The sequence below is a fragment of the Musca domestica genome, unplaced genomic scaffold, assembly GCF_030504385.1.
Source record: "Musca domestica strain aabys unplaced genomic scaffold, Musca_domestica.polishedcontigs.V.1.1 84, whole genome shotgun sequence".
NCBI classification, from domain to species: Eukaryota; Metazoa; Arthropoda; class Insecta; order Diptera; family Muscidae; genus Musca; species Musca domestica.
In genome coordinates, this window is record NW_026712417.1 from 1,527,750 (window position 1) to 1,549,086 (window position 21,337).

Here is a 21,337-nt window from a genome sequence, read left to right on the forward strand (position 1 = left end):
AAATAGATATCCAAAAAATCATATGGAGCCTTAATTCCGCTGGGAAATTCAATGGAAATTATTTTTGTCTTAACAGATAATTTAACACAACTTATTGGTTGGGGAATTTAATATGTATAAATTTAAATATATTATACACATAGCGGCCATTTATCAAAAAAGAACAATTAAATTTTTCATTAAACATTTAAAACGGTTAGGTTCGTACGGAAGGAACTTTTTACATTGTAAAGTTAGCTATCCTCAAAATTCCTAAAATTGGGAAGTTAAGTTCCATGAGGTTGTGCCTAAGAGAGAGAGAGGAGTTAATTTACTTGCAAACAACCCAAGAACTCGACATTACAGGGTGAGATAAAAAACTACAACAAAGTCAAAGGCCATAATTTTTACTTTTTTTAATTTTTTTGAATGAAAACAAAAAATTTCGGACATGGCATCAAATTTTAGAATAAGTTAGATTTGTTCGAATTGGTCACCTTTGGTACGAATTATGGCTTTCAAACGGCCAATGAAACCGTCACACGCTACCCGAATGTTGCTCTGCGATATTTTGGCCCATTCCCGTCGAAGCGTTTGCTTGAGCTGATCGACACATTGGTATTTTTTAGTGCCAACCTTGCTTTCCAAAATACTCCAGACACAAGAGTCCAACGGATTGGTATCCGGAGATTCTGGTGGCCATTGTCCGCTGGAAATAAAGCGAGGAACCCCATTTTGTAACCATTCTTGGGTCCCGCGAGCTGAGTGCGATGGTGATTGTGCTGAATCCTGTTGGAATGTCCAAGATCTGCGGCCAAAATGTTTGCTTGCCCAAGGCTTTAATAAACCCTCCAGAATATTTTCGCGATAATGTTTGGCATTTATTCTGATGCCACGGTCGATTAATATTAGCAGAGAGCGACCATCGGCTGTCGTGGCGGCCCACACCATTACCATGGCCAGCGCTTGAGTTCTGGTGTCCAACCAAAGATGCTCATTTTCAGCTGACATCTTTGGCAAGTAAACAAGATAATATGATAAAATTTTTGTTTACAAACTGCTGGACAACGAATGTTTTCTCATTGGAGAAAACCAAATTCGGCAGTTCACCCCTTTCGACCAAGCGAAGCAAATTTTTAGCTATTTTGAGTCTATTTTCTTTCCGTTGTGGTGTTAGTTCTTGCACTTTTTGGAATTTCGATGGCTTTACCCCGAACTATTTTTTCAATATTTGTCGAATGGAATATTGCATATGTTCAGCTCACGAGCGATTTTTCGGCCACTGTGGCGCGGGTTTCGATGAAGTCGCTTCTTTAATTTTCGAACCATTTCTGCTGATGTTGTTGTTTTCTTCCGTCTACTTCCATGACGTCGGGCTAAGCTACCAATATCACGGTAATGAGCGATGGTACGAGACAGAAAATACTTATTCACATTTAAATTATGGAGTGCTCTAACGATAGCCACTTGTGGTTTTGCAGCCAAATATAAAGAAATCACACTATCACGCTTAAATTCCATCACGAATAACTTTTTTCTGGAAAATTCTCCACAAAATGCTTTTGTACGCTTGTAAGCAATATAATGAGTTGTAACTGGAATACTTTTAGCAGTTGTCGGACGAGTGGCTTAGAAATGACAGCAGTCTGAAGTTGGTTGCAGTTTTTTCATCTCATCCTGTATATATATAAATATATATATATATATATATATATATATATATATATATATATATATATATATATATATATATATATATATATATATATATATATATATATATATATATATATAAATATATATATATATATATATATTTTTTTTTTTTTTTTTTTCTATTTTTTTTTTTTTTGTATAGTCAAATGGACGCATGTCACATAAGTGCAAGAAGAAGGAGATTGTATGTTAACGTATTTGTAACCTATTAATTAAAAAAATTGAATTATGCAACTCAAAATAATTTTTATTTCGAAAATGGCAACCTATTCAATGGGTTCGTCCAGATTTTGTCTCCAACTTCTGTAAACTGCATCATCACTGTGTCTCTTTCGAACTATGCCATAAAATGGAAATCTTTTTTATTTTCCAAAATTATCAACCCCCCGGTTTTTTAATTAAAATGTTTGTCAATGTTTTTCAATTTAACAAACCAAACAACATTTTGTAACATATTCAGAATAACTGCATGATATTGAAACCCATAACATATATATTTAAAACGTACAGCATGTAGCGGATGCATCCCTGCCGAGAATTGTTGCATTGCAAGTGATTAAATGAAAAATACTAAAAATATTTTTTCTTAAAACAAAAATTAAAAAAAAAAACGAAACAACGATTTTATAAATTCAAATTAATTAAATCATCAGAGTTCTCTTTGACAACATTTCAACACACCCACCCACGCACACACACACACCCGAATACAATGGAACACCAACGATGGCAAACCTACAACCTTCTGTAGAACAAAACTCCACCCAACACCGATAGAGTCAATCGTAAAGCATCCGTTAAACGACAAGTATCCTGGGGACCTCCAACGGTGGCGGAAGCCGATGCTGGTACCGTTAAAGTAAAGAAAATCTCAAAACCGAATGGTTACTACAATGCGACTGGTGCTCATGTGAAAACGAATTGATTACTGGCAGCTAAATGAAGTGAAGCTTCGGAAGTGGGCGAGGTGGAGGAGGATGGTTGCAACGAACAATTTCGAAACAGTAGCATATAATCGTCCCCCGTAATTCGCAACTTCATTCCACACACTGACTGGCTGACTAGCTGACTGACCTTCCTCAAAGCAATATTAACAGCTTTAATTTAAAACAATTAAAACCAAACAACAGCATGGCAACAAAATTCCTCAACATTTTTAATTAAACGAAAAAAAAGAGTGCAGAAGAAGAAAACTTTTCAAGTGAGGACAGCGCTCTTTTCAATTTTCACTTGAAACATTGGGCAATAACCAGAAGAAAAAAAAACAACAAACAGACCAATAATGAAAAGCATCCAAAACGGAAACGGAAACAACACGGTCACACCAACCAAGATTAGCAACAAGCAATTAAACAACAAAGATTTGATTTTATTTTTAATTTTTTTTTCTGTGTTTGTAAATAAATGAAGTGCTCATTCCCAAGCTCAACCACTCGCTCTCTCTCTCCCCTTTGTCCCCCCTTTCCCCCTTAATACTCGTGTATTCTTGTGATATGATGTATTTTTCATTTCGAGTATTTTAAGTTGAAACAAAACGATTAAAAAAATAATTAATTAATGAAACAAAAAATGTAATTATCTAATAAAACAAAAACAAGGAAAAAGAAAAATGATTAAATAAATTGTGCCTTTTTTAAGCATTTAAGTAAAAGAAAAAAAAATTGTAATTTTTTCTGTCGTTGTCATCGTTGTTGTTATTTCTCTTTGTTACATTTTCCTTTTTTATATTAAAAAATTTTGTTTCGTTCTTTTTTTTTCGTTGGTTCTGTAACGCCAGCAAATTAAAGAATACGCAAAAAAAAAAGAAAAAACTCATAAACGATCTGTGTGCTGAGGTTGAAGAGTTAAATATGTCACCCCATTCACACTTGGCCGACATAAAAGCGAATGCTGCATTACTCTGCTTTATGTTGCAGTCAAGTGTAATTACATGTCACTCAGATGCCACAATCAAGGCAGGCGAAGAAGGCGGCGATGGAGGAGGACGACAAGGCGGAGGCGCAGCCAAAGAACGACACATAAAGACATGACATTTTTAAGGTTTAAACCGAAATAAACAGTAACGGGGAGTTTGAAAAGGAACCCATGGAGAATAACAATAATATAAATAAAAAAAGAAAACAGAGGTCTTAAATAAGCAACACTGTGCAACCCAAAAAAATAGAGAAAAACTCAAGTATAGCTAAAAACAGAAGGCACATGTATCGCCGTTTTGAAAGTTTAACTTTCATTTTTTTTTTTTTTTTTAATTTTCGGATTGATTTTTCTTGGAATCCCTGCATTTCAGGAACATAGTGTCTTTGGAAATATTACTGATAACAATACGAGGATTATTTTGATCGAAAATTTGAAGTCCTTTTATTAATTAATTTAATTGTTGGTTTATGAATGATTTAAGATCTTGTCTTATCGGGCTCTTAGGTCTGGGTTTTATTTAATGAAAATAAAAACTATTTCATCTTTTATCCGACGTTTCGTTGGGATTGTCCAACTTTATCAGGGATATTAAATAAATAATTTTTTCGTCAAGTTTCTACATTTAATTTTCGTTAAGCGAAGGTTTTTTCCACAACAAATAAATGTAAAAATAATTTAAATTATTGTAAATATCACAGGTGTTGCTTAGGTTCTAGGAATCGCAGATTGCTGGAATACGACTGTCCTTTTTCAAAATATCGTTAAAATCTCACTTTAAACGGAATAGCCACACCAATTAGAAAATAATAAGAAATTTGATATAGATGTCACTGTTGATGTCTGTGGTCAAAATACGATGGTGGTTTTGTGAACTGCGTCCTATATTTTTACGAAAAGTACCAAATGGTACTAAATTTGGGTATTCGGTAGAAGAATAGAGCTGAAATCCTAAATCTTGATATAGATGTCACTGTTGGTGTCTGTGGTTAAAATATGAAGGTGGTTTTAAAAATGAGTCCTACATTTGTACGAAAAGTACCAAATGGTACTAAATTGGGTATTGGATAAAAGAATAGAGCTGAAATCCTTGGTGTCTGTGGTTAAGATATGAAGGTGGTTTTATAAATGCGTCCTTTAATTGCACAAAAAGTACCAAATGGTAAACAAATTTGGGTGTTTGGTGAAAGAATAGAGCTGAAATTTTAAAATTTTATATAAATGTCACTCTTGGTGTCTATGGTTAAGATATGAAGGTGGTTTTAGAAATGCGTCCTATATTTGTACGAAAAGTAGTAAATGGCACTAAATTTGGTATTGGGTGGAAGAATAGAGCTGAAATCCTAAAATTTGATATAGGTGTCACTCTTGGTGTGTGTGTGGTTAAGATATGAAGGTGGTTTTGAAAATGCGTCCTATATTTGTAAGAAAAGTACCAAATGGTACTAGATTGGGTGTTGGGTGAAAGAATAGAGCTGAAATCCTAAAATTTTATATAGATGTCACTCTTGGTGTCTGTGGTTAAGATATGGAGGTCGTTTTGGAAATGTGTAATCATTATTTTGTGGACTTTTATGGACAGAAAACCTTATAAAAGGTCGTCTATAGTCAGAAGACCTTTAAGATTTTTAAGAAGACGTGCAGAAGGTTTGTTCGCTTTTAAAGAGCTGCGAATGGTTTTCTCTCTATAGTGTAACAGTAATTGGCCTTCCATATAGAAAACCTTGGAAATGTCTTCCCTCTATAGAAAACCGTCCTAGACATTTTTTCTCTATTAAAGTCCGTCACAAGCTATTTTATTTTTAGAAAACCGTTAAAAGATCTTTTCTCCACAAAAGACTTTAAAATCATCGCTTGGCTATAGAAGATTATTTAGTGATATTTTCTCTATAAAAGACCTTTGAAAGGTTTTTTTTCTATAAAATAACTTCAAAAGATTTTCCCTTAATTTCTTAAAAGATCTCCAAAAATTCCTCTTTCTTTCCAAAGGTGTATTTTCAATGGATGACCTTTAAAATATATTTTTCTAAAGAAAATCCAAAAAAGGGTACAGCCAATTCTCTCTACAGAAGACTTTAACAAGTAAAAAGCAGCCAAGTTGGGCCGGGCCGAACTTTTTATGCCCTCCACCATTCGGAAGAAACTTTAAAAATATCAAAAAAAATCTGCCAAAAATACCGCTCAAATAAAAACCATTATATGGGGACTTTACGAATACGTGATGCTGCATAAGTAATTGTTTGTCATGGGCTGTAGTAACAATTCCGAACTTCAAATACCAAATTTGAAACAATTCCTGTGAATAAAGCCGCTAATATCATCAAAATACCGAAGAAAGGGAGGTACCGTTGTATGGAGCTATCCAAAACGTGGACCTGCATAGATAATTTTCCGCCGTAGGTTGTAGTACCCATTACGAACTTCAAATTCGAAATTTGATGCAATTCCGGTGAATAATGTAGCAAAGTTATGAGCAGTTATGAGCATTTTGAGGAGTTATGAGCATTTTAAAATAAACTATTTTTCCTCTTTAAATATCTGCAATCAAAATGATGCTAAAAACCGCGAAATGTCAATATTTAAGGAGTTATGAGCATTTTAAAATAATCTATTCGTCCTATTTAAATATCTGCAATCAATTTGATGCTAAACACCCCGACGTGTCAATATTTAAGGAGTTATGAGCATTTTAAAATAAGCTATTTTTCCTCTTTAAATATCTGCAATCAAAATGATGCTAAAAACACCGAAATGTCAATATTTAAGGAGTTATGCGGATTTTAAAATAAGCTATTTTTCCTCTTTAAATATCTGCAATCAAAATGGAAGTACCGAATATCTCGCGGTAGCGTTATGTTAGCACACACACGTAAACGTAGACCTATATAGACAATTCTTTTCCAGGGGGTAAAGTACTCAGAGGGAACTCCTTGTGTAGAATTTCAGACAATTCCATTTAAAAATGTGACTAAAGTCATCATAATAACGAATATCGGGGGCACCATTGTATGGAAGCTATACGATATTGTGGGCGTATATAGACAATTATCTTTCAGGGGGTAAAGTACTCAGAGGGAACTCCTTGTGTAGAATTTCAGACTATTCCATTAAAAAATGAGGAATATCGGGAGGTACAGTTATATAGGGGGTATACGATATCGTTTACCATCTTCGAACTTGACCTGCGTACAGACAAAAGACAGATCAGTGCAAAATTTTAGCTTCCTATCTTTATTCGTTTTGACTCTAGCGTGATTACAACATGTTCTCGTAAGTTATTCAGGGCTGTCATAGAAACCAATTTTGTCACTATTGCTTTTAAAAACGACAAGAAAAAATGATTTGATGTCATGAAAATCAATGTTATCGGTTTTATTTTCGAATTCGAATTTTATCGGTTTTGGTTGTCATAGAAGCCAATGTTATTGGTTTTGTTATTGGAAATAAAGCAAGTTGCTTAGAGCTGTCACTTTTCATCTGCTTTGGATTTAAACAATTTTTAAAGGACTATAGACGTGGATATTTTAAAGAATTTTTAAAGAATATTTAAAAGACCAAAAACGTGAATTTTTTAAAGAATTTTTAATAGATATTTAAAAAAAACTCTAAATGTGGATTTTTTAAATAATTTTTAAAGGACTATAAACGTAGATTTTTTTAAAGAATTTTTAAAAGACTATAAACGTGGATTTTTTTTAAAGAATTTTTAAAGGATATTTAAAGGACCATAAACGTATTTTTTAAGGATTTTTTAAAGAATTTTTAAAAGACTATAAATGTGGATTTTTTTAAAGAATTTTTAAAGGATATTTAAAGGACCATAAACGTGATTTTTTAAGGATTTTTTAAAGAATTTTTAAAGGACTATAAACTAACACTGCTGATGCCATCTTACTTTATTTATAGCGACTTATTATTTTTTTATTTACTTTACTTTTACTGATATTTCAATTTATTGATATTTCGAACATTGGTTTTATTTACATTCGAAATTGACAAAACCAACTTGGTGTCATGACACCAAATTAAACCAACATTGGTTTACAAAAACGACAATAAGCAAAACCGACATGGTTTCTGTGACAGCCCTGATTATTTCTATAGAAGACCTTAAAAAGAAGATATTCTCTACGAAAGACCTTCAAGAGTTTTTCGACATTTAAAAAATGTATACTGTCCATAGAAGCTCTTTGGTATTCGGTTTTATAGAGACCTTTATAAGGTATTTGGTCTTTAGAAGACTTAACTTTCCTTAACAGGTCTTCTGTACATAAAAGACTTTAATTAGGCCTTCAGTCTGTAGAAGTTCAATAAACCGTATTTTTATGTAGAAGATTTTTTTCCTTAACTCTTAAAAGACTTGTGTCCATAGAAACTATTTTTTTTTTATTTATGGAATATTTTCCAAATACCTTTTGACTATAAAATCCCTGCCTTTTGTTTATAACAAGCTTCAAAATGATTTCTACGGTTTCAATTTCCCTGTTCCATTTTAATGACCCCACGCTGTATTTAAAGAAAAAAAATTTATTTCAGCCAACGACTTATGACGCCAAATAAGAATCTCTGCTGTGTGAGAAGGTTACACTGCAACTGTACGGCCTTGCATCCTCAAAAACATCGTCCTTAACAACAATCATTGTTGCTACAATACAAATAAGAGGACACCCATAAAATGTTAATAATAATTTCAGTAAATTTGTACAACAGCTACAACATCATAAATGTAAAAACACGCACACACACACAAATAAATACATGTATGAAGACATACGGACATAAATGAAATTGGATGATTTATATCATCTGCTGAAATAGGGTTTTACATTTCGAATGGAAAGTTTCAAATGACAAGATAGTGGACATTGAAAAAATCGAATCGGGCAAAGAAATTAAATTAAATATATCCCAAAGAATATTTTGTATTCTAATCTTTTTTATCATTTTTTATTTTATTTGTATTAAATGGATTGTTATGCAGCAACAGTGCAAAATTCACTTTAGGGATGCCAGTACATTATTTCAATTTGTTAATGTTTATATAAACGATTTCTTTTACCGACAAAATCGACCCATTCCAAACAGAGTCTATAATATGGCATTTAAAATGCAGCCATAGTCGGCTCAATTCCTTTTAGAAGCGGTAGCTTCTTTTTCATTTTAAGCTACTTTGTTAATATTAATGCCTTAATGTCAATGCATTTTTTATGGGGCTGATATGTAATGTTTCTGTGATGTTTTTTAAGTTTTCCTCTTTGTCCACACACAAACACACACACACACACACTCAAACAAACTCACATATATTCACTTTGTTTCCAATTGCAAGCACTTTTACTTGGCTGCCTTGTTGATGTAAGTGTAAAAGGAAATTGCAGAATGATTTTTCTTTTGTTTGCATAAATTTTAATTAAATGTCAGTCATATGACAACATATGTACGTATGAATACACACTCTCTTGGCGAAAGAAAAAATAAAAGACAGGGATGTCCAATGTGAAGGGCAGAATTTAAGGCACTAAAGGGTAAGAATTAAAAGTCCGTAGAGAATTCGATGTTTTTGGGTAAAACCCCAAATTTTGGTGCCATTTTTAAAATATCGATTGGATTTGATAGTAAACATATTTAAACTAAGGTAGCCCAAAAATTTGGTCAAAATAGAAAAAAATTATAAAAAAAATGTTTGGCAATTTCCGGAGATAGACATAAGCTTCTCGAAAAGTGGTTAAACTTTTTCTTATTAGGTGGTTAAGGCTGTTCTTTATAAGAAGTAAAAAGCAGCAAAGTTCGGCCGGGCCGAACTTTTAATACCCTTCACCTTTTGGAAGGAACTTGGAAAATTTCAAAAAGAAAATTCCGAAAACTACCTCTTAAATGAAAACTGTTACATGTGGGCTATACGAAGACGTGGACGTGCATACGAAATTTTTTGTCATAGGCTGTAGTACCCAAATTCGAAATTTGAAACGATTTTGGGAAAAAAATTTGCTGAAGTCTTCAAAACACCGAATATCGGGAGGAACCGTTATATGGGGGCCATACGAAGACGTGGACATGCATTTGAAACAGTTCCAGTGAATAATGTCGCTCAAATCATTAAAATATCAAATATCGGTAGGTACCATTATATGGGAGCTATACGAAGGCCTGGACATGCATACGAATTTTTTTGCCATAGGTTTTAATACCCATTATGATCTTCCAATTCGAAATTTGAAACGATTCCGGTGAATAATGTTGCTGAAATCATTACAATACCTAATATCGGGAGATACCGTTATATGGGGGCTATACGAAGACGTGGACCTGCATACAAAAATTTTACCATAGGCTGTAGTATTTATTACGAACTTTAAATATGAAATTTGAAATAATTCTGGTAAATAATGTCACAAAAAATCATGAAAATACTAAATATTGGGAGGTACTGTTGTATGGGGGCTGTACGAAAACGTGGACCGACATGGCCCTAACAACAATATTTTAAGTTTCCAGATCAATCCGTTGAATCAAAACCAAAATTGTACCGAATTAAGTATCTTTTGGTACAGTTCGCACAGTTAGTACATATTCCCAAAACACCTACTTATATCAACACTACTTCCCAAACTTAATTATACCCTCAGCCACATGGCTAGAGAGGGTATATATCGTTTGTTGCAGACAAAACGTGTCTGATTGAAATAACGGTTTTAGATCCTAGGTCTCTTTGGACCAAATCCATTTTAGGGCGTTTGAAATCGATCGTCTGACTGATTCAAAAGGGTTATTTGATTTGATCCAAACTTGGTACATCGTAATATTATTGTCAAACTTATATCGAGGTCGGAGATGGGCAATATCGGCCCACTCTTCTAGTACTTTCCACACAAAAGGTCGAAATTTTTTAAAAATTACTGCACAGAAAGAGAAAGGATAATCCGATTTTGCTGCAACTACAATATCGATCTATTCCATTAAGTACCTCCCCCACAATGGGTCAAAATTTTTAATAATTATAATTCTTATAAAATGTGATGTAAGTATCCGGTTGTCTTCAAATTACACACAGCACAATATTGTTATTTACCCAAGGTCTAGTGGGAAATTGAAATATATCGGTCTACTCCTTCTGGTACCTCCCCCACAGAGGGTTAAAATTTTAAATATCCCTGAAGCTCTTAAAAGACGAAATTAACATCCGATTTCATTTAAACTCGGCAAATCACAATATTTCCATAAACCCAAGATATGTTATAAAGATGCTAGAGATCGGACCATTCCTCCTGGTACCACCCCACGAAGAGTAGAAGTTTTGAATAACCAAAACGATCATAAAATCCGAAATATGCTTCTGGTTCTCTTCAAATTACACATATCACAAAGTCAGGTGTGAAGATGGAATATATAGGTCTACTCCTTTTGGTACCTCCCCTACAAAGAGTTAAAATTTTGAATATTCATGAAGCTCATAAAACGCGAAATTAACATTAGATTCCATTCTTACTTGGTACATCTCAATATTTCCATCAAAGTAAGATCTGTTATAAAGACATCTTACCATTTCTTCTGGTACATCCCCCACATAGAGTTCCAGATTTTTGAAAAGCAAAACGATCAAAGAAAGCGAAATAAGCATCCAACTCTCTTCAAATTTCAAACATCCAAAAAGTTTTTGCCAACGCAGGATCTGTTGTGAAGATGAAGATGTATATATATGCCAACCCCGTCTGGTATCTCACCCACAAAGGGTCACAATTTCCAATACTTATATCTGTCATAACTTGCGTAACAAATCGGCGATTCTTTACAACTTGTTATATCTTAATATTTCGCTTAACCAGAAATTTGATATGAATTTTGTATTTCATCAAAATTTGATAAAATTGGATGTAAATGTTCGCTTTCCGTTAAATTTTGCACATACCAGTACATTTTGCACATTAGATGAAGTATGAAAATGGTCCACTATATCTGTTACCACACGCATATTTCCACATTTTCCAAAAATGTGCACATATATGAAACGCTGTAATATTTATATCAGTCTTAGGTCAGATACGAACTGGTTAATATTGGCCAAATGCTTCGAAACCTCCCTTTTAAAAAGTCAGCTTTTTGAATAAGCATAACTCAAGACTGGGGGTATACATCTTTCGTCAAAACCGACTGATACTATTTTACTTGTTCAATCGATATATTACTACATAACGTATAAGTAATGTTAAAACGTATACTCCCATGTCATGAGTCACACACAAATTCCAATGCTGCCCATCTCTGCCGTTTTTAAAAGAAACAATTTTCTTGCTCGTTCGTCAACGCTCCTGTACACTGACCCCCATTCTTGAGTGTTGATATGACAAGTAAATGCATCACAATCATTATCCTCATGACACTTACTGTTATTATGTGTGCTTGTGTGAGTGTGTGTGTGTTTTTTTTTATTTTGTTGCAAGCTTAGAATTTTGTTAATATTTTTTTGTAAAATTAAATGTAGTAAAAACGACAAGAGAGACAAACAAAAAACACCCATTCAAACAGCTTAAGAAATTGTAAAGCAAAACCATTTAATTTTCGTAAATGAATTGCAGGAAAATATTTAGCACGACAATATTTCAACAAAAATAATCGTTGTTGTTGTTGTTGTTTTTATTTTCTTCATTCATATTACGACAGGGTAATAACAAGCGTATATTGTGTGTGAAAACATACACGCTTGTGCCACATGGTGTTTATTGTTGTTTACATACTTTTTAATAGAGTTTCTTATGTGTGAGGGGAAGTTTTTAAGACATTTCATATTTTTTTAATTTCAGTTTATTTTGACGACTATTGTTGCGGAACTATTTGTGTTGTCGTCAAGTGAAATTGGAATTAAAATTTATTTGTAAGGAAGTAGAAATCCTAATGTAATTTTCGTAGAGGTGGCAAAGTTGGAAGGGAGATGTATTGCCGACAAAAGATCATTGTAAGGGTTTCTATTTTTAGTAGACCTATGAAAGGTATCTACAAGAAGATATTAACGTTGAAAATAACTACAGTTTACTAGAAGACCTCTATACTTCAGAGAAGCTCTTTCTATAAATTACCGTACAAGATTTTTGAAATATTGTCTTACCATAAATTCTGGAACAGCTTGAGAAATTCAACAGACTAGAATTCCCTTCAAGTGGTCTATACAGATTCCTTTCAACCGGCCTACAAGGACGATCTTCAGCTTGTCTATAAGGACTTCCTTCAGCTAGACTATAAAACGTCCTTTAGCTGGCCTATAAAACGTCCTTTAGCTGGCCTATATAGTCGCCTTTTAGCTGGCCTATAAAGTCGCCCTTCAGCTGGCCTATAAAGTCGCCCTTCAGCTGGCCTATAAAGTCGGCCTTCAGCTGGCCTATAAAGTCGCCCTTCAGCTGGCCTATAAAGTCGCCCTTCAGCTGGCCTATAAAGTCGCCCTTCAGCTGGCCTATAAAGTCGCCCTTCAGCTGGCCTACAAAGTCGCCATTCAGCTGGCCTATAAAGACGTCCTTCATAAGGACTTCATTCAGTTGGCCTATAAGGACTTCCTTCAATTGACCTATAAGAACTTCCTTCAGCTGACCTATAAGGACTTCCTTTAGCTGGCCTATAAAGACTTCTTTCCTTCCTCTATAGACTTCTTTCAGCTGGCCTCTAAGGACTTCTCTCAGCTGGCCTATTAGGTTTTCCTTCAACTGACCTTTAAAGATGTCCTTCCTTCTTCGTCCTTCATTAATCCTTTCCCTTCGCTTCAAAGAGCCTTTCTTTAGCGACTCCCTGGTCTTCACCTCGTCTATCGAGGCTCATCTATCGAGACTCCCTGGCCTTCAGCTCGTCTATCAAGACTCCCTGGCCTTCAGCTCGTCTATCAAGACTCTTGGGTTTCAACTCGTCTATAGCGACTTCCTGAGCTTCAGCTTATATATAGCAATTGCCTGGACTTCAGCTCGTCTATAGCGATTGCTTGGGCTTCAGCTCGTCTATAGCGATTGCCTGGTCTTCAGCTCGATTATCGAGACTCCCTGGCCTTCACCTCGTCTATCGAAACTCCCAGTCCTTCAGCTCGTATATCGAGACTCCCTGGCCTTCAGCTCCTCTATCAAGACTCTTGGGCTTCAACTCGTCTATAGCGACTTCCTGAACTTCCGCTTATATATAGCGATTGGCCGGACTCCAGCTCGTCTATAGCGATTGCTTGGGCTTCAGCTCGTCTATACCGATCGTTCATCGAGACTCCCTGGCCTTCACCTCGTCTATCAAAACTCCCAGTCCTTCAGCTCGTCTATCGAGACTCTCTGACCTTCAGCTCGTCTATGAAGACTCTTGCGCTTCAACTTATTGCCTGGACTTCAGCTCGTCTATAGCGATTGCTTGGGCTTCAGCTCGTCTATAGCGATTGCCTGGTCTTCAGCTCATTTATCGAGACTCCCTGGCCTTCAGCTCCTCTATCAAGACTCTTGGGCTTCAACTCGTCTATAGCGACTTCCTGAGCTTCAGCTTATATATAGCGATTGCCTGGACTTCACCTCGTCTATAGCGATTGCTTGGGCTTCAGCTCGTCTATAGCGATTGCCTGGTTTTCAGCTCGTTAATCGAAACACCCTGGCCCTCAGTTCGTCTATAGCGAATCCCCGGGATTCAGTTCGTCAATGAACTTCAGCACGTCTATCGAGACTCCCTGGCTTTTAGAGAGCCCCTGGACTTCAACTGGTCTATATAGACTGCCTGACCTTAAGCTCGTCTATAGGAACTCCCTGGGCTTCAGCTCGTCTATTGAGGCCACTTGACCCCAGCTCGAAACCACCTGGCCTTCAGCTCGTCTAAGAGATTCGCTCATATAGACTTTGTGGCCTTCAGCACCACTATAAAGATTCCCGGTCCCTCAGATGATCCATAAAGAGTTCTTGCCTTTAGCTTGTCTATAAAGATGAATCACTTTCTGCAGTTGTAGACATATACGAACAAGTCCTGTTTTAAAGTCCCATATAAGAACACCCTGTCTTTAGTTTATTTAAAAAAGTCACTTCAATTATTTCTTAAACTACATCACTCTTTAACCCTTTTATGAATTTCTTATATTTATGTTTAAATTAATCCTAGGATCATAGCAATAAAATTCCACCAAAGGATATTGTGACTTAACCAGTTTCACTTACCTTCATCCATGTGCATATTTAATATATATGTATGTATGTAAACGTCGTTGTTTAAGTCTAATTAAAGTGTCTCACAAAATGTGATTCATATGCTACAGCAACGAGTCCATTTCCAGTCCCACATATGTAGCTGCTGGTACAAACGTCGTCTGTCTGTCTGTCTGTGTGTCTGCATGGACTAATTTCATGTTTGTATAAATTTAAAGAAAGCGACAATTGTTTTATGACACGATTTTTGTTGTTCCATAATTTAGGCTCTGGCTAACAATAAATGTGCATGTAAATGTTGCCAATGTATGGGTGCACTCAAACGTGGCAGGGTATTGGGGTGGATCGTAAATAATAAAATTATTTAAATCTGAATATTGTCGCTGCTTTGATCATGCCAACTACTAGAGGTGTAGAATTGGACACCAATTTTACGGAAATAAATGTATACGTAGCCATACCGGATGTGACCACCCTAATATAATGTTGCACTTTAAATATGAACTAAATTGCCAACCTACTTCCTGCCTTCTGCCTCCGCCATACATACACGCAGACAAATGTGACAAACAAAACATTTGTTTTGCCAATTCAAATGTACAAATATGACTAAAACTATGTTCGTACGAACAGAAATATATACAGACATTTACGAGTGTGTGTGCGTGTGTTTGTACACACAAATGTTGCCGTCTATGTTGTGACTGAAAGACCCACTGTATGAATCAATGAATGAATGAATGAATGAGTGACTGAGTAAGTGAATGGGCGAATGAATGGAACATTGAAAATGCCTTCTATGAATGACTCTATGACAAAGTGACGAAATGAATGGATTGTTAGTTTGTCGTACCATAGTACAACGCAAACACACCGGTAGCACTTGCATGAAGAGCGATTGTACGATTTTGTTAAAACATTGTTTTCACTGAACAAAAAAGTTTCCCTTCCAAAAAAAAAGCTTAAAAGATCTAAACGTGATGTGTGTGTCTATGCAAAAATGCGCTTAGAAGCTGCTGTGTAAATTGTAATTTAGGACATTAAAAATAGGAACGGAGTTTTTACAGACTAACAGCTGAAACAGCCTTTTACAGGGGTGGAAAAGTGGAATTCTTATAGAAGAGCTGAAAATGTGAGTTCTTATACACTAACTAATGAAGGAAGTCCTTATAGCTGTACCTTTTCGACAGGTTCAAGAAGGAAAAAATAATTATACCAGCTGATGAAAGGAGAGCCTATATATAATGCAGTAGGTCTTTATTAATGCCATTTAGGGAGTTACAATAAACGAAAATAACCCCGGGATTATTTTAGACGTGCTAAGGTCTAGAGATTCTTCTTTACAGAGGAGCTAATTTCTAAAGATTCTTCTTTACAGACCAGTTGAAGGTCAGGGAGACCTATTTATGGATGAGCTGAAGGTTATGACGTCTTTTCTTTATCGATGAGGTGAAGACAAGCAGTCTTCTTTATAAATGAAATGAAAGCCAGAGAGACTTTTTACAGAAGAACTGAAGACAAGAAGCCTTCTTTACAGGCGAGATGAATGCAGGAACTCTTCACAATAAATGAGCTGAAATAAGGGGAATGTTCTTAAGAGATGAGATTAAGGCCAGGGAGTCTTCTTTTTTAACGAACTGAAGACAGGACGCATTCCTTACAGACGAACTGAAGGAGAAAGCCTTCTTTACACCCAAGCTAATGGCAGAGATTATTCATTATAGAGCTGAAATGTAGCGGGTGTTCTTTATAGACGAGTTGAAGACAAGCCGTTTTCTTTATGGAAGAGTTGAAAAGAGGAGAGTCTCCTTTACAGACGTGATGAGTGGCACGGTGTCTACTTTATAGAAGCACCAAAGCGTAAGAGCAAAATAATTAAAACGCGTCTTATATTGATGGTGCTTGTCTCAAAGGGTCAACACCTTATTAAACATAACACTGTGCAACAAAATTCGAATTTTCAACAAACAAACATAATGAAAGAAGAGATAAAAATATAAAAGACGTGTTTCGGAGTTTTGAAACCCAGATCGCAAAGTTACCCAAATAAAGGGACTACATTGTGATACACTCAGCCATATGGCTACTGAGGGGATATATCATTTGATACGTCCAAAACGTGCCTCATCGAAATAATGATTCTGGACCCTTGGTCTCTTTGGATGAAATCCGTTTCAGGACAACTGGAGTCGATCTAGCGTGTCTGTCATTGTGTCTGGCTGGTGCGCACGATGAATCTCGAAGGGAGTATCAGATTTGATCCAAACTTGGTACATCGTAATATTATTATCAAACGTAGATCAAGTTCGGAAATGGACAACATCGGTCCACTTCTTCATGTACCTCCCTTAAAAAAGGTCGAAATTTTCCAAGGAATAGAAAATAACTTACCTCATAGATAGAGAAAGCACTATTCTGTTTGGTGTCGACTTTGCAAATCCCAATATTTTTCTCAGTGCTAAGTCAGGTGCGAAAATGGATAATTCGGTCGACTCCATCAAGCACCTCCCCCAAAAAAGCGTCAACATTTTGAAAAATCATAACCCTTATAAAATGTGATAAAGGTGTCCAACTGCCTTCAAAACTCGCAAACTGCAATGTTTTTTTAACAAAATATCTCGTTTGAAGATGGAATATATTAGATCCCTCCTACCCCACAACGGGTTAAAATTTTGAACAATTATAAGTCTCATAAAATGCGAAATAATACTACAATTCCCTTTAAATTTTACACATTCTAATATTTTTACTAACTCAAGATCTGATCTAAGAATAATTGATATTGGTCCACTCTTTCTACATAGTAGCTTCCACACGACGGGTCAACATTTTGAATAACAAAACGCTCATAAAATGCGAAATAAGCTTTCAAAACTCTACAAATGACATAATTCCCAATATTTTTACCAACACTAGTTTTGGTGTGAAGGTGGGATATATTCAACTTCTACTTCCGGTACCTCTCCCACAACGGATCAAAAAATTTGAATAATTGTAACTCTCAGAAAAAAACGAAATAAGCTTTCGATTCTTTTAAAAATTCCACAAACCACTATATTTTTGCTAACGCTCAACGATTTTGTGTGAAGGCGGGATTTATCGGTCCACACCTAATGGTATCTTCCCCACAAAGGGTCACAATTTTAAATAACCAACCGCCCATTAAATGCGAAACAAGTCAAGGATTCTTTTTAGATTTGATTCATCTAAATATTGCTTCCAACCAGAAATCTGATGTGAATATGGAATTTATCGACCCACTCCTTCTAGTTCTCCTCATAATTTTGAATAATTAAAACTGTAATTATAACTCTTATAACATGCGAAACAAGTTAGCGACTTTCGTCAAGCTTCGTGTATCTCGATATTCGTATTAAGAGTTGATCTAATGTAAATGAAGGATTGTTCCCATAAAATTAGAAATTAAATGAAATATATTCTAATATGATTTCAGTATAAGATGACATTTTACAAATAAGAAAGCAGGTAAGTTGGACCTGGTCGAACTTTTAAAAACTTGAAAATTGTCAAAAAATATCCGTAGAAAAACACTTCTTAAATGAAGCCCTTATATGGGGACTATACGAAGACATGTTCATTCATAAGTATAGGCTGTAGTACTGATTCGGAACTTTACATACGAAATTTGAAACAATTCCGGTGGGTGATGTCGCTAAAATTATCAAAATACCGAATATCGGGAGGTATCGTTGCATGGGGGTCAAACGAAGACGTGGACCTGCATAGACAATTTTCTGGCATAGGCGAACTTCAAATACAAAATTTAAGACAATTCCGGTAAAAATATCTCTAAAATCATCAAAATACCGAATATTGGGAGGAACAGTCATGGACCGAAATGGCTTAAATCTTAACTTGAGTATATGAGTATAATAAACCTAAAATAAACGCCAGGAATTCATAATGGGAATCAGAAATGGGAATCTGTATTCAATTAAGCTAAATACATTACACCAACATTGAAATGTGTTGGAATACATGTTACTGGTAGTACTTTAATATTTTTTTATAACTGTTAATTTTTTATTCATTTCTCCTTCGGCTTCACATTTTAGCACAGCTTTTTCTCCACTATACAGATTTACGGATCTAACAGCTAAACACAATCCCACCTACAGTTCAATGGAACGAACAAATATCTATTATCTACTAATCTAATAATTTTTGAAGAATTTCTTTTTTTTTACATTTTTTTACTAATTTTACTAAACTAATTTAATTTATTTCTATCCTTTCACCCTTGGTTTTTGGCAAACATCCCCCTTCCCACTACCAAATTCCATAACATTTTCCCAATAATAACATAAAACAAAAAACACAACACCAAAAGCAAACAGATTTTTCCTAATTTAACCAGACAACAACTCACTAACAATCAAATAATCCTAAAATCCCTTTACCAGCCCCTTGTAGAACAGATGACAACAGCGTCGGCGTCGAGAAATCCAAATCCTATTCTACGAACATTATCCGTGCAACGGCCAAAGAGAAAAGGGTTTGTTAGCTTCAAATTACCCACAACGGAAGAAAGTAGTCGTCAAAGGAAGCAACCCAATACAGCGGCAGCGCCAAGTGAAACCGTTACGCCCAAAGTGGTGGAAATTGCCGATGTACCTGTGGAAAGTTTTGTGCCCAAACGAAAAAATTCTCAAACACCCATTGCTCCGGCATTCATCGATGACACCCATCGCCAGTTCTCAAATCCAATCAGTTATTTGGGTGGTCCCCTGATGAGGCCACGTAATCGAAGTAGTATTGATTCTATATTATCTTTAGATTAGTTTAAAAAAAAATAAAGAAAAAACCTTAGTCCACAGTATTTTTGTCTTCTAATTCGATAATACTTATCATCGGCTGTTTACTTAATTTTCTCTCAACGAATACAACATTTATGGCTCGCAAATTATTTATGTTTTTTTAGTTAATTTAGAATATACTGTATTTAAGTGTATTTAGATAGGATCTAGTAACAAAATGTATGTATATAGCAAAAGAAAACTAAAATATAAAACAGAAAAAAAAACATTAACAATTTGAATGTGTTGTAATGATGAAAATAATTTATTTGGATGAAATTAAATAGAAATCAAGGTTTGTATTGCATATAGAATTCAATATGTTTTATTTTCTTTCCATAGAGTAATAAACTGTGGAAGCCTCACCAAGTTGCCTATTGTATGGTGACACTGTCTGGGGTTTGAGTTTGAAGATTTCAGTTAAGTTGTGAAGGACGATGTAAAAGTTGGGAGATTATGAAAGTAGAGCTAAAAAATTGTGTTCCACTACAGATTCCAGAATGTATCAAAGTCTAAAACCTACCAAAAATAAAGTATATCCAATATTCGCATAGAGATTATAATTTTAGAAGAATGACGTCAAGAAACAAAGTTTCAAAAAGAAGAAATATTTTACACAAAATTTTACTATAAATCCAAGTATATTTTTAAGTTCAGTAGTTTCTGATAAAATTTCATTTAAAAATAAGTAAGGAAAATCTAAAAGTCGGGCGGGGCCGACTATTTGGTACCCTACATTACCATGCATCAAAGACCTAAAGCGGCAAAGACTGGACAAAATGCATTATGGAATAATAGTTAATGTGAAAAGCATGTAGAGGCGCTGCTCACAACATAGACATGTTAGCATAAACAAGTAAAAAAGCAGTATGTTTGGCTGGGCCGAACTTTAAATACCCTCCACCATTTGGAACGAATTAAAAATTTAAAAAAATAAAATCCATTAAAAATTCTTTTAAAATCTCTAAAATATCTAATATAGGAAAGTGCCGATATACAATATTGTGGACCTATAAAGACAAATCTTTGTCTGTATGTAAAGTACTCACAGGAACTCCTTGTGTGGATTTTCAGATAATTACATTGGAAAAAAAGTGGCTAAAATCATTAAAATACCGAATATCGGGGGTACCGTTATATGGGGGATATACGATATTGTGGACCTACATAGACAATTCCCTTTCAGGGGGTAAAGTGCTCACAAAGAACTCCTTGTGTGGATTTTCAGACAATACGATTGTAAAATGTGGGTAAAATCATCAAAATACCGGATATCAGGGGTACCATTATATATATATACGATATCGTGGACCTATATAGATAATTCTCAGCCGAGGTATAAAGTACCCACAAGGGACTCCTTGTGTGGATTTTCAGACAATTCTGTTGAAAAATGTGGGTAAAGTCATCAAAATACCGAAAATCGAGGGGTACCGTATATGGGGGATATACGATATCGTGGACCTATATAGACAATTCTCTCTCAGGGGGTAAAGTATTCACAAGGAACTACTTGTGTGGATTTTCAGAAAAATGTGGCTAACATTATCAAAATACCGAATATCGGGGGTACCGTTATATGGGGGCTATACGATATCGTGGACTGATATAGTCCATCTTTGAACTTGACCTGCCTACAGACAAAATAGAGAGTTGTGCATAATTTTAGCTTCCTATCTTAATTCGTTTAGACTGTAGCGTGATTACAACAGACGGACGAACAGGGCTAAATCGTCTTAGAATTTTACGATGATCAAGAATTGTTGGGTCTAA

The 21,337-nt window shown here is 35.1% G+C and overlaps 1 protein-coding gene across 7 annotated transcripts in view; it reads left to right on the forward strand.

Moving 5' to 3' along the window:
• The window catches only part of LOC101887310 (axotactin), a 238,775-nt gene extending 218,996 nt beyond the window's left edge, over nucleotides 1–19,779 (forward strand). For 3 of the 7 annotated variants that reach the window (XM_059131289.1, XM_020039625.2, XM_011297586.3), the window contains one exon: nucleotides 19,172–19,779. In XM_059131289.1, the coding sequence (XP_058987272.1) occupies nucleotides 19,172–19,549 (378 nt within the window). In that variant the 3' untranslated portion in view covers nucleotides 19,550–19,779. Of the gene's footprint in view, nucleotides 1–2,348; nucleotides 3,125–19,098 lie in introns of those variants that run through there. The other 4 variants (XM_059131292.1, XM_059131293.1, XM_059131290.1 and 1 more) reach the window with 4 other exon arrangements.
• The last annotated feature ends 1,558 nt before the right edge of the window (nucleotides 19,780–21,337 follow it).